This window comes from Eretmochelys imbricata, chromosome 12 (genome assembly GCF_965152235.1).
Source record: "Eretmochelys imbricata isolate rEreImb1 chromosome 12, rEreImb1.hap1, whole genome shotgun sequence".
In the NCBI taxonomy this organism is placed as follows: Eukaryota; Metazoa; Chordata; order Testudines; family Cheloniidae; genus Eretmochelys; species Eretmochelys imbricata.
This window is the reverse complement of record NC_135583.1, coordinates 4,763,078-4,776,269: the sequence shown is the minus strand read 5'-3', so window position 1 is coordinate 4,776,269 and position 13,192 is coordinate 4,763,078. Positions and strand designations below refer to the sequence as shown.

Genomic DNA, 13,192 nt, shown 5'->3' with positions numbered 1-13,192 from the left:
GTGCATAGTCTGGAAGACCAGACCAGCTCCCAGAAGGGCTTATCGGGGGTGGGATTGGGCAAATACAGTTTGACATTTTAATGAAAAGTTTAATTTTTATTTTTAACAAACTTTAATACAAAAATGCTATGTTGTAATAACATTGAGGCTCGGGCCCAAATAACTGGCCAGCTTGAGCAGCCAGGCTGCCTTCTGGAGCAATGGGGGAAGGTAAGGACAATGCATCAGCCTTCACTTGCCTTTGCTGAATTTTTCAGTTTGCTTCATTGCTGCCTGCAGAGGTGGCAGCTTCTGTTCTTGTGTGTATAGCTAGGAACCCTTCTGTCCTGAGATGCACCTTGCAGTGACACAGTTTTTCAGATGCCTGAAGGAGCAGCTGTACCACAAGGGAGTAGCATCCTCATGCACTAACCACTTCCCATGTGGCTAAGTGAACAGAAGGATGTTCCAGGGCTGTTAGCAAAGAACACTTTTGTCATATCCCTTAATTGTTTTCCTGAATAGTTTTTGCTGCTCTTTCAAAGGCTGCTGGGAGACATCCATTCCAGCCCAGGCTGCTTTCTGAGTTTGCAGGACAATCTGATTAGATTGTCTGTCCTCTTGTCGGAAAGATTCCTTAAGGAATCTGCTTGATTTCACATGGATCCAGGAGTGGCCTCTGAGCCTTAGCCCTGCAGTTTTTCTGCATGTTTCACTTAGTATTCTCCTCAGTGTGACGTGTATAGAAATGGGTGGCAGAAAGCTTTCACCAGCTTTCCTTCCTGGATCCCTGCTGGATGTTTCCTAACTAGCTAATGCTCCTTCTTGAATGTGGACAGATGTTTCTACGTTGTATAGCTAGCTAGCATCTCTAATGCTTGGAAGCTCATTAGTTTTTTTTCCCCACATTTTGGAGCACTTCAGAGATTAATAATGATTGTGATAGTGGTAAGCAAACACCTTTTGATCATACAGTCCATCCTCTACCAGGACAGGATCTAGTTCCCACAGAGAGGCTATCCTGTGTTGAATTGGTCGGCTCTGCATTTTAGCCGGAAAGCAGAGAGGCACAGCTTCTGGTTGAGTGAAGGAGCACTGTGTGAGGCCATCACCCTCTAAAGTGCATTGAAGCAAAGAGGCCGTTTCACTCAGTGCACGGAGTAAGTGTAGCATGAAAGGGTTCATACTGGGTCGCACAGGTTGGTTAACTATCTCCCCTGGGAACCGTGATTGCAGATCCTTTTCCTGTGTTACAAGGGATAAGTCAATACCACTGCCCTCACTTGCTCAGACCAGCATTTGGAGGGTTGAGTTGAATTTCACAGCAGTTCTGCCTTGTGCTCTGGAATTAATTTACCTCACTACTTCATTAAGTTGTGCCCCAAAGTGCATGGTGTCCAGGTGAGAGAGTGGTGATGCTCCATTTTTTGTGCATTCCAGAAGGAATCTGCAGAAAACATAAGCTTTTGTGCAGTGAAGAATATCAACAGAGCACTTTTCTGATAGCAGAAATCCTGTCATTTAGGTGTTACTAAAAATGATTATTAAAAAGTTCCTAATATTTAGATTTTCGGGAAGATAACACTTTGGCCATAAACATCTCTAAATTATATCCCATTGCACTTTTCTTCAGTCTAAATGGACGGGGAAAGAAATCAGTACATTCTTTTCAGTATCTGATTAAATAAACCACGAAGCAGTGACAAAGCAGCAGCATTTAAGTAACTCCTTTAAAATTATTTGTCAAAGGAAGAGTCCTGTTCATTTAACGTTCATTGTCTGAAGTCCTGTGGATGGACTCAGAGAGCAGATGTCTTCAGTGCCCTCTCCTATGTTGTACATATGTGTTTGAAAATTTATCTTTAGAAGAACAATTGTCTCTAATCTCACTCTCACCATGAGAAAAAGGAATTAGTTCGTTTACTCCTCTGTCAGGTGTTGTTTAAGAGACTTGGGGTGTGACATGGATCACTAATATACTGCATGTCTTTACACAGTACATACTTCCATAGGTTTTTGATGAATACCTGAGAAGTGTTGAATCTAGCTAAAATAGTTTTCCAGTGCAAAAAAATATACAATACAGTTAAAAACTGTGTATTTGTCAATTTACATTCTCAGGCTGCAGTAGATTCCAGAATCCGCATGTTCCCTACTGATCGCAACCCCTCTGGAATCCACCAGAAGAGCTCTTGTAAGCTTCAAAGCTGGTCTGTCTCACTGACAAAAGTTGGTCCAATAAAAGATATTACCTCCCCCGCCTGTTTAATGAAATTCTGCTCTCTCATAGCCACCACTTTATTTGATCGTTGGCTAAATGACACTTCCCCCAGTGTACTCACAACTTGACTTTTCATTAGGGCCTGCAGCCAGCCACACCGTAGCTAAATGTTTTATTAGCCTGTGTTGGAAGTGCTGGCTTTGTCGAGAGGGGGCAGCATCCCTGAAAGATAAACGACTGTGTCAGCACTGGTGAAAGGTGGTGGTATGCAGAGGCAGTGTGCTTTGTGCCTACCTGCCAGTGAACTCCCCTTCTGACCAGGAGAGGGTCTCTCTGCAGGCAAGGGGGATAGCTCAGTCTCCGCCCAGTTTAGTCCTTGGGATCTCTGCTGAGATTGTCACAGTGGCAGTTATGATATCAGAACTATTCACTTGGAGCTGCATGGACACATGCACATATTGTATCCAGACCACTGAACAGTTATCAGAGGTTAATGACTTGGCCAGTACTGCCGTGGCTTGGATTTGAACCACGGACTTACAGGAGAGACCCTTTCCATTCTCTTCCTAAGCTGTCCAGTCCTTGAGTCACCACCACCCTAAAACTGGCTTTGCAGCTATCTCCATGCACTTGAATTGCTCCAGGGGGGCAGAGTAGAGTTGCTTTTTATCCAGCTAAATAGTTAAGGATCTGTTATCCCTTTTTAATTTCTGTTAATGACCTTGTGGTGTCTGGACTACAGCTGGGCTCTGTTTAAGCAGTTTGCTGGCTGTTTGACGCAATAAAACTGACTGACAAGTTCCCACCACCCTCCCACACGTGTACTAATCAGCACTGCAGCATGGTCCAGAGAGTTTTATTGAGATTATAAAATGGAATGCTGTTGAAGTAGCATCTTTCATAGTTACACTTGGATTAGTATTTCCTTGTTCAGGATGTGGGGCATAATACCATTTTCTGTTGAGAAACCTGATCTGTGTTCTGTGTTGTAGAAGAATCTGAGCAGAGATCTGGCTACCTCTAGAGAAGAGTGGGTGTGATGCAACCCTGCTTCAAAGAGGAGAAGGGTCTCAGTTTAAGTGCAGTGACGGTAAATTTCCTCCTCTGTGCGTACCTTGCTTCCTGGGGCTGTGGTTCCCTGCACTGCGAATGTGATGGCTGTGGGCGCACCAGTGGGAGAGCTGCAGCCCACCCATAGAAGATTGAAGGATGCCTGGTGCAGAGCTGGAATAGTAGCTAGGCTGCAGAACCCTTCCCTGCTGCCGTGGTGGCTAGATCATCAGGTTAATTTCCTTTTGTTGTAAAGGTGGTAACAAGCTCTCAGCGAGCTGGCCAAACAAAATATGAAACTTAACCAAATGTGGTGGAACCCCACAGAAAGCAGTTTGATTGGTGAAGGATATTTGAGTGGGGAGATGGGGTGAGAGCAATGCACAGAGGGGTAGGTGGGGAGACCAGACAAATGGCCAGGACAGGGAAATCCTTCTTTGAAAATTTCCCCCCATCTGTTTATTCCAGTGTGTTTAGAATATTGATCCATAATTTTGTTGGCTTGTGATGAGGTTGCCTACTGGAAAGTAGCTCCAAACTCTGTGGTAGGTGAATTAATCTCAAGGCACTATAAGCTGTTTAGCGGATCAGGATCCAAGACTTTCTCAGCCCATTTGATCACGAATCTGTGTTGCTTCAAATAGTGCACTTTTTAAAATTGCGGAGAAAGTGTGATCTGAATCAACAGTTCTGTGTTAAAAGGAGAGAGTGAGAATGAATTGTCTCCAGCACACGGAGTTTGGCTATATGGGCAGGTAGTGCACTGCAAACTGGAGTGTAAATCTACCCTGCGTAAATGGTCTATAGTACACTTTGCTCTACTCCTGTTACAAACTGGGGTGTATCAATGCTCAAAGTGGACCTTTTAGTGCACTGTAGTAGGGTCCACGTGCTATGCATTAATGTTTTTCACTGCAGTGTGGAGCTTTTTTCACACCTGGGATCGAGAAGCAGCAGAATGTGTAAAAGAATCAGTGCACGCTTCTTTCATCTGATCCCTAGGGAGCACCACAATTCCATGCCTGCGAAAGAGGCCTCGATGTAGTGTTTAGCATGTCAGGAATAATGAATAGTCTAAGCCTTGGAAGGCAGTGCTAGAAACCTCCTCCTTGCCACCTGTCTTTACGTCTGTCAATCTGGTCTGCCATCAGTCAGTGGAAAGGTAGTGGTGATCCCTGTACTGGTCATGACCCCAATCCCTTGCAGATGCTGATCCACTCTTCTATACCTGCAGCTGGGCCTCTGTCATCTTAGCAGTGTGACTCTCTTCTCTGTAACACTCACAGCCCTTGGGCCTTCTGATGCTAGTCCTACTCCAAGGGTACGTCTACAGTATGAAATTATTTCAAAATTATTCTATTCTAATTTTATGAAACTATTTTATACATTCGGTCTTCTGTGTCCCCACTAAAGCGCGTGAACTCAGCAGATTGCGTCCACAGTACCAAGGCTAGCATTGAATGTCGGAGCGGTGCACTGTGGGTAGCTATCCCACAGTTCCCTCAGTCCCCGCCACCCATTGCAATTCTGGGTTAAGCTCCCAGTACATGATGGGGCAAAAACATTCTCGCGGGTATTTCTGGGTGTGTGTTGTCAGAAAGCTACGGCAGACAATCGTTTCGCACCTTTTTGGTGTGCAGATGCCGTACTGCTTTCAGCAGACGGTGCACCGCTGCTCTCCTGCTACTATGAATCCACCTCTCCAACTCAACTCTGCTCGGCCATCGTGAACCGAACAGCACAGCTTCCGCCGCCAACTCTGCTCTCCCGCTATTGCCGCGCTTCCGAGCTTCTCCATGTTGTCTGTCCTGGGCTCCCACTTCCGTGAAAGCCACAGAGGACAGCCATTTTCAGCTGTTGTTCGGCTACCGTGAACCGAACAGCACAGCTTCCGCTGCCACTCTGCTCTCCTACGTTTCGTGCCCTTTTTCCAGGGTTACCCGTGCAGGCACCATAGCCATGGAGCCTGATCAGATCTCCGCTGCAGTTTTGACCATTGTAAATACCTCGCGCATTATCCAGCAGTATGTGCAGTACCTGCAAAACCGGGCTAGGAAGCAATGACAGGGCGATTACTATAGTCATGAGGACATGGACACAGACGGCACGGCATGTGGCGATTGGGAGATCATGGTGCTATTGGGCCAGGTTCATGCCGTGGAACGCCGATTCTGGGCCCGGGAAACAAGCACAGACTGGTGGGACCACATAGTGTTGCAGGTACGGGATGATTCCCAATGGCTGAGAAACTTTCGTATGCGTAGGGCCACTTTCATGGAACTTTGTGACTGTCCCCTGCCCTGAAGCGCAAATACACCAAAATGAGAGCAGCCCTCACAGCTGAGAAGCGAGTGGCAATAGCCCTGTGGAAGCTTGCAACACCCGACAGCTACCGGTCAGTCAGGAATCAGTTTGGAGTGGGGAAATCTACTTTGGGGGCTGCTGTGCTGCAAGTAGCCAGTGCAATCATTGACCAGCTGCTATCAAGGGTAGTGACTTTGGGAAATGTGCAGACCATTGTGGATGGCTTTAATGCGCTGGGGTTGCCTAATTGCGGCGGGGCGATAGACGGAACGCATATCCCTATCTTGGCCCCGGAACACCGGGGTGGCCAGTACATAAACCACAAGGGATACTTTTCCATGGTGCTGCAAGCACTGGTGGATCACAAGAGACGTTTCACCGATGTCAGCGTGGGATGGCCAGGAAAGGTGTATGACGATTGCATCTTCAGGAACTGTGGTCTGTTTGAACAGCTGCAGGAAGGAACTTACTTCCCAGACCAGAAAATTACTGTTGCGGATATTGAAATGCCTACAGTTATCCTCGGGGACCCAGCCTACCCCTTAATTCCATGGCTGATGAAGCCATACACAGGTACCCTGGACAGCAGTAAGGAGCAGTTCAACCTTAGGCTGAGTGAGTGCAGAATGGTGGTAGAATGTGCGTTTGGACGTTTGAAAGCGCGCTGGTGCAGTTTACTGACTCGGTTAGATCTCAGCACAACCAATATTCCGATTGTAATTGCTGCTTGTTGTGTGCTCCACAATATCTGTGAGAGTAAGGGGGAGATGTTTGTGGCGGGTTGGGAGGTTGAGGCAACTCGCCTGCTGGCCAGTTTCGCACAGCCAGACAACAGGGCGAAGAGCACAGCAGGGCCTGCTGCACATCAGAGAAACTTTGAGAGCCAGTTTCATGACTGGCCAGGGTACGGTGTGAGAGTTGTGTTTGTTTCTCTTAAAGTTACCCACCCCATATATATATATATATACACACAAAGAATGGTTTTTAAACAATTGTGACTTTATTTCCTTTCATATATATATATATGAAAGGAAATAAAGTCACAATTGTTTAAAAACCGTTCTTTATTATTTGTTGCACAAAACATTGAGAGAAATCAGAAGCTAGACGGGGTAAGGAGGGTATTGGGTTAGGGGTGTGGAGGAGGAGGGAAGGACAAGTCTAGAAACCCAATCAAAATTTAGGATATGCCAGCTTTCTGCTGCTTGTGCAGTCCTCTGGGGTTGACTGTGTGGGTCCCAGTAGCCTCCCTCGCCCCCCCCCCTCGTGTTCTTGGGTGCATGGGTGAGGAGGCTATGGAACTTGGGGACGAGGGAGAGCAGTTATTCAGGAGCTGCAGAAGCAGTCTGTGGTCTTGCTGCCTTTCCCGCATTAGATCCACCATACAGCGGAGCATGTCAGTTTGCTCCCCCATGAGCTTGACCATAGCGTCCTGCCTGCTCTCATCGCGCACGTCCCTCCTCTCTTCGTATTCATGTAACGCTTTACGCGACTCCGCAGTTGTTCGCCTCCACGCATACAACTGAGCCCTATCAGTGCGGGAGGACTGCATGAGCTCACCAAACATGTCGTCCCAAGTTTGTTTTTTCCACCTTCTAATCTGGACCAGCCTCTGGAACGGAGTAGACAGGGGCCGCATTGAAACATTTGCACCTGCTGCGGGAGGAGAAAAAGGGAGGGTAGTATTTTAAAAGATGTATTTTGGAGAACAAAGAGGACACTTTCTCAGTGAAACAGGCAATTCATAGTACACAGCATGTGCTCTTTCTGTACAAGGTCTCATTTTGCCTCTTATACTGAAGTGCCTGCCGCTCTGGTGTGAGTAAGCCATCGCATGCAGCCAGGCAACAGAATTCAGCTTGCAGGCAGCCTGCGGGCTCTCTGGGATGATAGCTTCACACAACACCCTCCTCTCCTCATCTCCCCCCCACCCCACCCCCAAAACCGCAGGGCTCCGATGAGGCTCTGAGCAGGGATGAGCCCTTTAAACTAAATGTGAATAGCCCAGCGCGGCTGGGTTTCCACCCACCCCCCACTGCATGGCTCCGATCAAGCTCTCACTCACCAGAAGTGCCTTCTCCAGGGTCATGGTCCGGGAGCATGCTTTGGGAGTAGGGGGAGGCTATTGGCTCCAACGTTAAGAATAATTCCTGGCTAGGGGGAAAAACAGATTCCCCACTTGCCTCCTATGCAGTCTCCTCCTCCAAAAACTCATCCTCCTCGCTCCATGCTACTCCCTCCTTGCAGGTGTCCACAAACAGTGGTGGGGTAGTGGAGTTGTCATCCCCCCATAATTGCATGCAGCTCACCGTAGAAGCGGCATGTATGGGGCTGTAACCCAGAGTGCCCGTTTGCCTCCCTGGCTTTTTGGTACGCTTGCCTGAGCGCCTTGATTTTTGTACAACACTGTTCTGTGTCCCTGGAGTAGCCTCTTTCCGTCATAGCCCTGGAGACTTCAGCGTACGTATTTGTGTTTCTTTTTTTGGAACATCGTTCTGCCATAACAGATTCGTCTCCCGAACATGCAATGAGATCCAGTACCTCCCGTTCGGACCATGCTGGAGCTCGTCTGCGAATCCGGGACTGCACGGTCGCCTGTGCTGGTGGACTCTGCATGGTCGCCTGTGCTGGTGTACTGTGCTGATGGCGTCACCTGTGCTAATGGTGACCAAACAGGAAATTCAAAAGTTCCCAGGGCTTTTACTGCATGCCTGGCTAGTGCATTGGACTTCAGAGTGTTCTCCAGAGCGGTCACAAGGGAGTATTCTGGGATAGCTCCCGGAGGCCAATATTACCTGTAACCCAGAACTGCGATCTCGATTTTAGCGTGACTCCACTTGCCAAGGGGGAGTACAGAAATCGGGGTAAAGAGCCCTTTAAATCGAAGAGACTGGTTTGGTCGTGTGGACAGAACCAGTTTTATTTTGAGGTAACTCGGCTAATTCCGAAATAACCGCGTACTGTAGACCAGGCCCAAGTCTGAGATGCAGTCTAGCACTTGGTATTGCAGCCAAGGTGGCTGGGGTTGCTCCTGTGAGGAGTGAAGGAGCTCTGTGGGTGCTGGTGGAGTGGCAACACAGAGAGGCATACACGCTCCTTCTCTAGAGTTTGGGGCCAGAGAGCCTAGGAGATAGACGGCGGGGTATCCAGCAATGAATAGTCTTGTGAGGGGTTGTTTTACTCCTGGAGTTTTGTTAGTGGTGATTGGGGAAGAGTGTCCATGCATTTTGTCACTGCCCAACATGCTCCATGTGGAGGCAAGCAGTTAGGTGGAAACCAGCCCTTCTCTCAGGTGCTGTTGGTGTCCTTCAAGTCTAAGTACTGGCACGTGTTCATGGAGAGAGAGAGGACTTGAGTTGCTGCTGTATCTAAATAGTCTGTGTCTTTTGTTGGAGCCTGGAAGTAGCTAATATGCAGTGCAGATGCCTCATGGTCACCAGTCAGCACCGCTGTGCTCTCTACTCTGGGAGAAGTGGTTACCCTGTCAGCCCTCCTGCTTCTGGAAACACCTTTTACATGTTCTGCTCCCCACATAGCTTGACTTGGTGACTTGGAGCTTTTGGTACTGTTCAGAACCTGTGGCTGAATAATCTTTTCATCCCTGCTTTAGCAAATATAAGAAACCTTTGTTTATATGTAATTTTTGCCTCTTTTCTGACTTGTCAGATTGAAATTAAGAGAGAACCCATAAATCTTTTCACTTCTGTTATATTTGCAAATATCAGATTTGAAGTAGAGAGGTTATTTTACCTCTGTATTTGACACTGGTGCGACTGCTGCTGGAATCCTGTGTCCAGTTCTGTTGTCCGCAATTCAAGAAGGATGGTGATATATTGGAGGGGGTTCAGAGAAGAGCCATGAGAATGATTAAAGGATTAGCAAACCTGCCTTATAGTGATAGACATAAGGAGCTCAATCTATTTAGTTTAACAAAGAGAAGGTTAAGGGGTGACTTGATCACAATCTGTAGGTACCTACTTGGGTAACAATAATGGGCTCTTCAGTCTAGCAGAGAAAAGTCTAACACTATTCAGTGGCTAGTAGTTGAAGCTAGACAAATTCAGACTGGAAATAAGATGTACACTTTTAACAGGTGAGAGTAATTAACCATTGGAACAGCTTACTAAGGGTTGTGGTGGAGTCTCCATCAGTGACAATTTTTAAATCAAGATGGATGTTTTTCTAAAAGATCTGCTCTGGGAATTATGTTGGGGCAGGTCTCTGACCTGTGTTATATAGGAGGTAAGACTAGATAATCATGGTCCCTTCTGGCCTTGGAATCTACGAATGTGGAGGAGGAAGCTGAGCACTACCGTTATCTCCATTGCTGCATATCTGAGAAACTGCTTCTGACTGCAGCCCTGTCTTAGTGCAAGGCCCAGTCCCTGGGAATTGTACAGGGAGTTTAATGCTCAACTCCACAGCTCTGGCTGGAAAGGAGGGGTAGCCTCAGGCCAGACCACAGCAATATTAAAGCACCACAGCTTCCAAATCAAAAATTTGTCTTGAACTGAAGCTTTACCCAGTGGCTTCTTAGTGGAGTCCTGCAGTGATGTGAGGGAGAAGCAAAGGAAAAGGGGGCTGCTTTTGTGAAGCTTAATGCACTAAAACTGATGGGAAAGAGAGCGTGAGAACACTCAGACTCTGATCTGAATCTTTGCGAAACCACAGGGTCCAGGTAGAGGGAGAAGGGGAGACTCTGTTAAATAAATGATGAAGTGAGCTGTAGCTCACAAAAGCTTATGCTCAAATAAATTTGTTAGTCTCTAAGGTGTCACAAGTTCTCCTTTTCTTTTTGTTAAATAACAGGTCACTAAGTCCAGGGCCAGAGCCGAGATTTACTGAAATGTAGTAACGTTTTGTAGCATGTTAAGTCTGTAGGCGCATGTGGGGAAAAATCCTTTGTCTTTTTAATTCTAATATTTTTTCCCCCCACAGGTATAGCCTTTACAGACCTCCCTGTAAGTACAACTATTTTCAGTATTTTAACTAGGGTTGCAAGTGAAAGGGAGGGGGACAGTAACTGGGATGTGTGATGTCTTCTGTTTAATGCCATGTTAAAGGGGTAGCACATATTCCTGAATGATATATGTTTCCCGTCTGCCTCTGTTGCATTGGGATGAGGGTGCTCCCTTTTATGAGACTGCACAGTCTCATCGCCAGATGTGTGGTCGCTCACAAGATCCTCATTAAGAATAGTTACCTCTCCTGGAACTGCAGCATGAATTCCTACTTTATTACACCTTAAATGGCTGTCTCCTAAGAGCAGCCTTGTCTGCAGGGAGCACTATGTAGTGTTCACTTGAGGCTCAGCGTATGATAATGCACTTTAGCATCTCAAACCTTGTTAACAGAAAGCACACTTGCTTGTTTGGTGTTACTGCTTCTAAACTCCCCTTGCTCCCATCCGAATACTGCAGCAAAGGGTCTTTCCCTTTCCAAGGTAGCGATTAGAGATTGAGTGTCTGTCAGAAATGCTCAATTGTTCCTTCGTTTTTAGGTCCCCTTATCCGCCATCACCTATGTACTCATTACAGCTCCGCTAGCTGTTGGCAAGCCCTGCACACACCCTCTGTAACCAGCCATAGGCAATGCTACTGCGAAGATGTGCTGAGCTCCGCTCTCTAGGGTTTGATAGTCACTTCTTGGCTCTGCCAGCCTGAAATGTGTCAAGCTGCTCTCAAATCAGGAGCTTCCACATGGCGTTGCACTTAACTGCGCCAGAGACAGTGAAAAGTAGTTGTGAGATTATAAGATGGCTGTCTCAATGATTGACAAGGAGTCCAAACTTTGTGGGCATCCTACATGAGCCAAAATTTTCTGCTTGCTCATTGAATATGCTGTTCGTCTATAATGCTTCAAACATGCAGGTCAGGAAGGAATTTTCCTTCATGCGTGGGTAGGGCCAGTGGGTTGTATTCCACTCTATCCTGAGATTGCAGGGAGTGTGGCTGGACTTCGGGCATTCTCCATGTGCAGCAATAATAAGGTTAAATACTTCCCCTGCAGTCCTCAATAGATGTGCAGTTATATAGATAGGTTTCAGAGTAGCAGCCGTGTTAGTCTGTATTCGCAAAAAGAAAAGGAGTACTTGTGGCACTTTAGAGACTAACCAATTTATTTGAGCATAAGCTTTTGTGAGCTACAGCTCACTTCATCGGATGCATTCAGTGGAAAATACAGTGAGGAGATTTATATACACACACAACATGAAAAAATGGGTATCATACACACTGTAAGGAGAGTGATCACTTAAGATGAGCTATTACCAGCAGGAGAGCGGGGGGGGGAGAAAACCTTTTGTAGTGATAATCAAGGTGGGCCATTTCCAGCAGTTAACAGGAACGGCGGAGGAGCAGTGGTGGGGTGGGGGAAGTAAACATGGGGAAATAGTTTTACTTTGTGTAATGAAACAAATTGACAGAGCCAGAAGAGTACCCAGAAGTCACCTACTACAGGACAGGCCCAACAAAGATAATAACAGAACGCCACTAGCCATCACCTTCAGCCCCCAACTAAAACCTCTCCAACGCATCATCAAGGATCTACAACCTATCCTGAAGGACGACCCAACACTCTCACAAATCTAGGGAGACAGGCCAGTCCTTGCTTACAGACAGCCCCCCCCTAACCTGAAGCAAATACTCACCAGCAACCACACTCCACACAACAGAACCACTAACCCAGGAACCTATCCTTGCAACAAAGCCCATTGCCAACTGTGTCCACATATCTATTCAGGGGACACCATCATAGGGCTTAATCACACAGCCACACTATCAGAGACTTGTTCACCTGCACATTTACCAATGTGATATATGCCATCCTGTGCCAGCAATGCCCCTCTGCCATGTACATTGGTCAAACTGGACAGTCTCTACGTAAAAGAATAAATGGACAGAAATCAGATGTCAAGAATTATAACATTCATAAACCAGTCGAAGAACACTTCAATCTCTCTGGTCACTCGATTTCAGACCTAAAGGTCGCAATATTAGAACAAAAAAAAACAGTTTCCAACGAGAGACTGCTGAATTGGAATTAATTTGCAAACTGGATACAATTAACTTAGGCTTGAATAGAGACTGGGAGTGGATGTGTCATTACACAAAGTAAAACTATTTCCCCATGTTTATTTCCCCCACCCCTACTGTTCCTCGGAGGTTCCTGTTAACTGCTGGAAATGGCCCACCTTGATTATCACTACAAAAGGTCCCCCGTTCCTCCTCCCCCCCCCCCCCCCCGCTCTCCTGCAGGTAATAGCTCATCTTAAGTGATCACTCTCCTTCCAGTGTGCATGATACCCATTTTTTCATATTCTGTGTGTATATAAATCTCCCCACTGTATTTTCCACTGAATGCATCTGATGAAGTGAGCTGTAGCTCACGAAAGCTTATGCTCAAATAAATTGTTTAGTCTCTAAGGTGTCACTAGTACTCCTTTTATAGATTAACGCCCGTGTTCAGCAAGGTGCAGCCTCGGTTCTGAGAGCTGCCTTTCAGTTTAGGCTCACAACTCTTAGGGTGTCAGCTGAACAAGTCCTGTGGTGACACTCCAGAGTGTTCAGTACAATGTATGCAATAATGGCTAACAGTGAGGGTATTTCCTGGCCATTATTGCTCTTATAGGTCTAACAG

General features: G+C 46.6%; 1 protein-coding gene across 3 annotated transcripts in view; it reads left to right on the top strand.

Moving 5' to 3' along the window:
• Positions 1–13,192, top strand: part of RANBP10 (RAN binding protein 10) — a 163,866-nt gene that overhangs the window by 124,542 nt on the left and 26,132 nt on the right. For all 3 annotated transcript variants that reach the window (XM_077831096.1, XM_077831095.1, XM_077831098.1), the window contains one exon: positions 10,493–10,515. In XM_077831096.1, the coding sequence (XP_077687222.1) occupies positions 10,493–10,515 (23 nt within the window). The remainder of the gene's footprint in view (positions 1–10,492; positions 10,516–13,192) is intronic.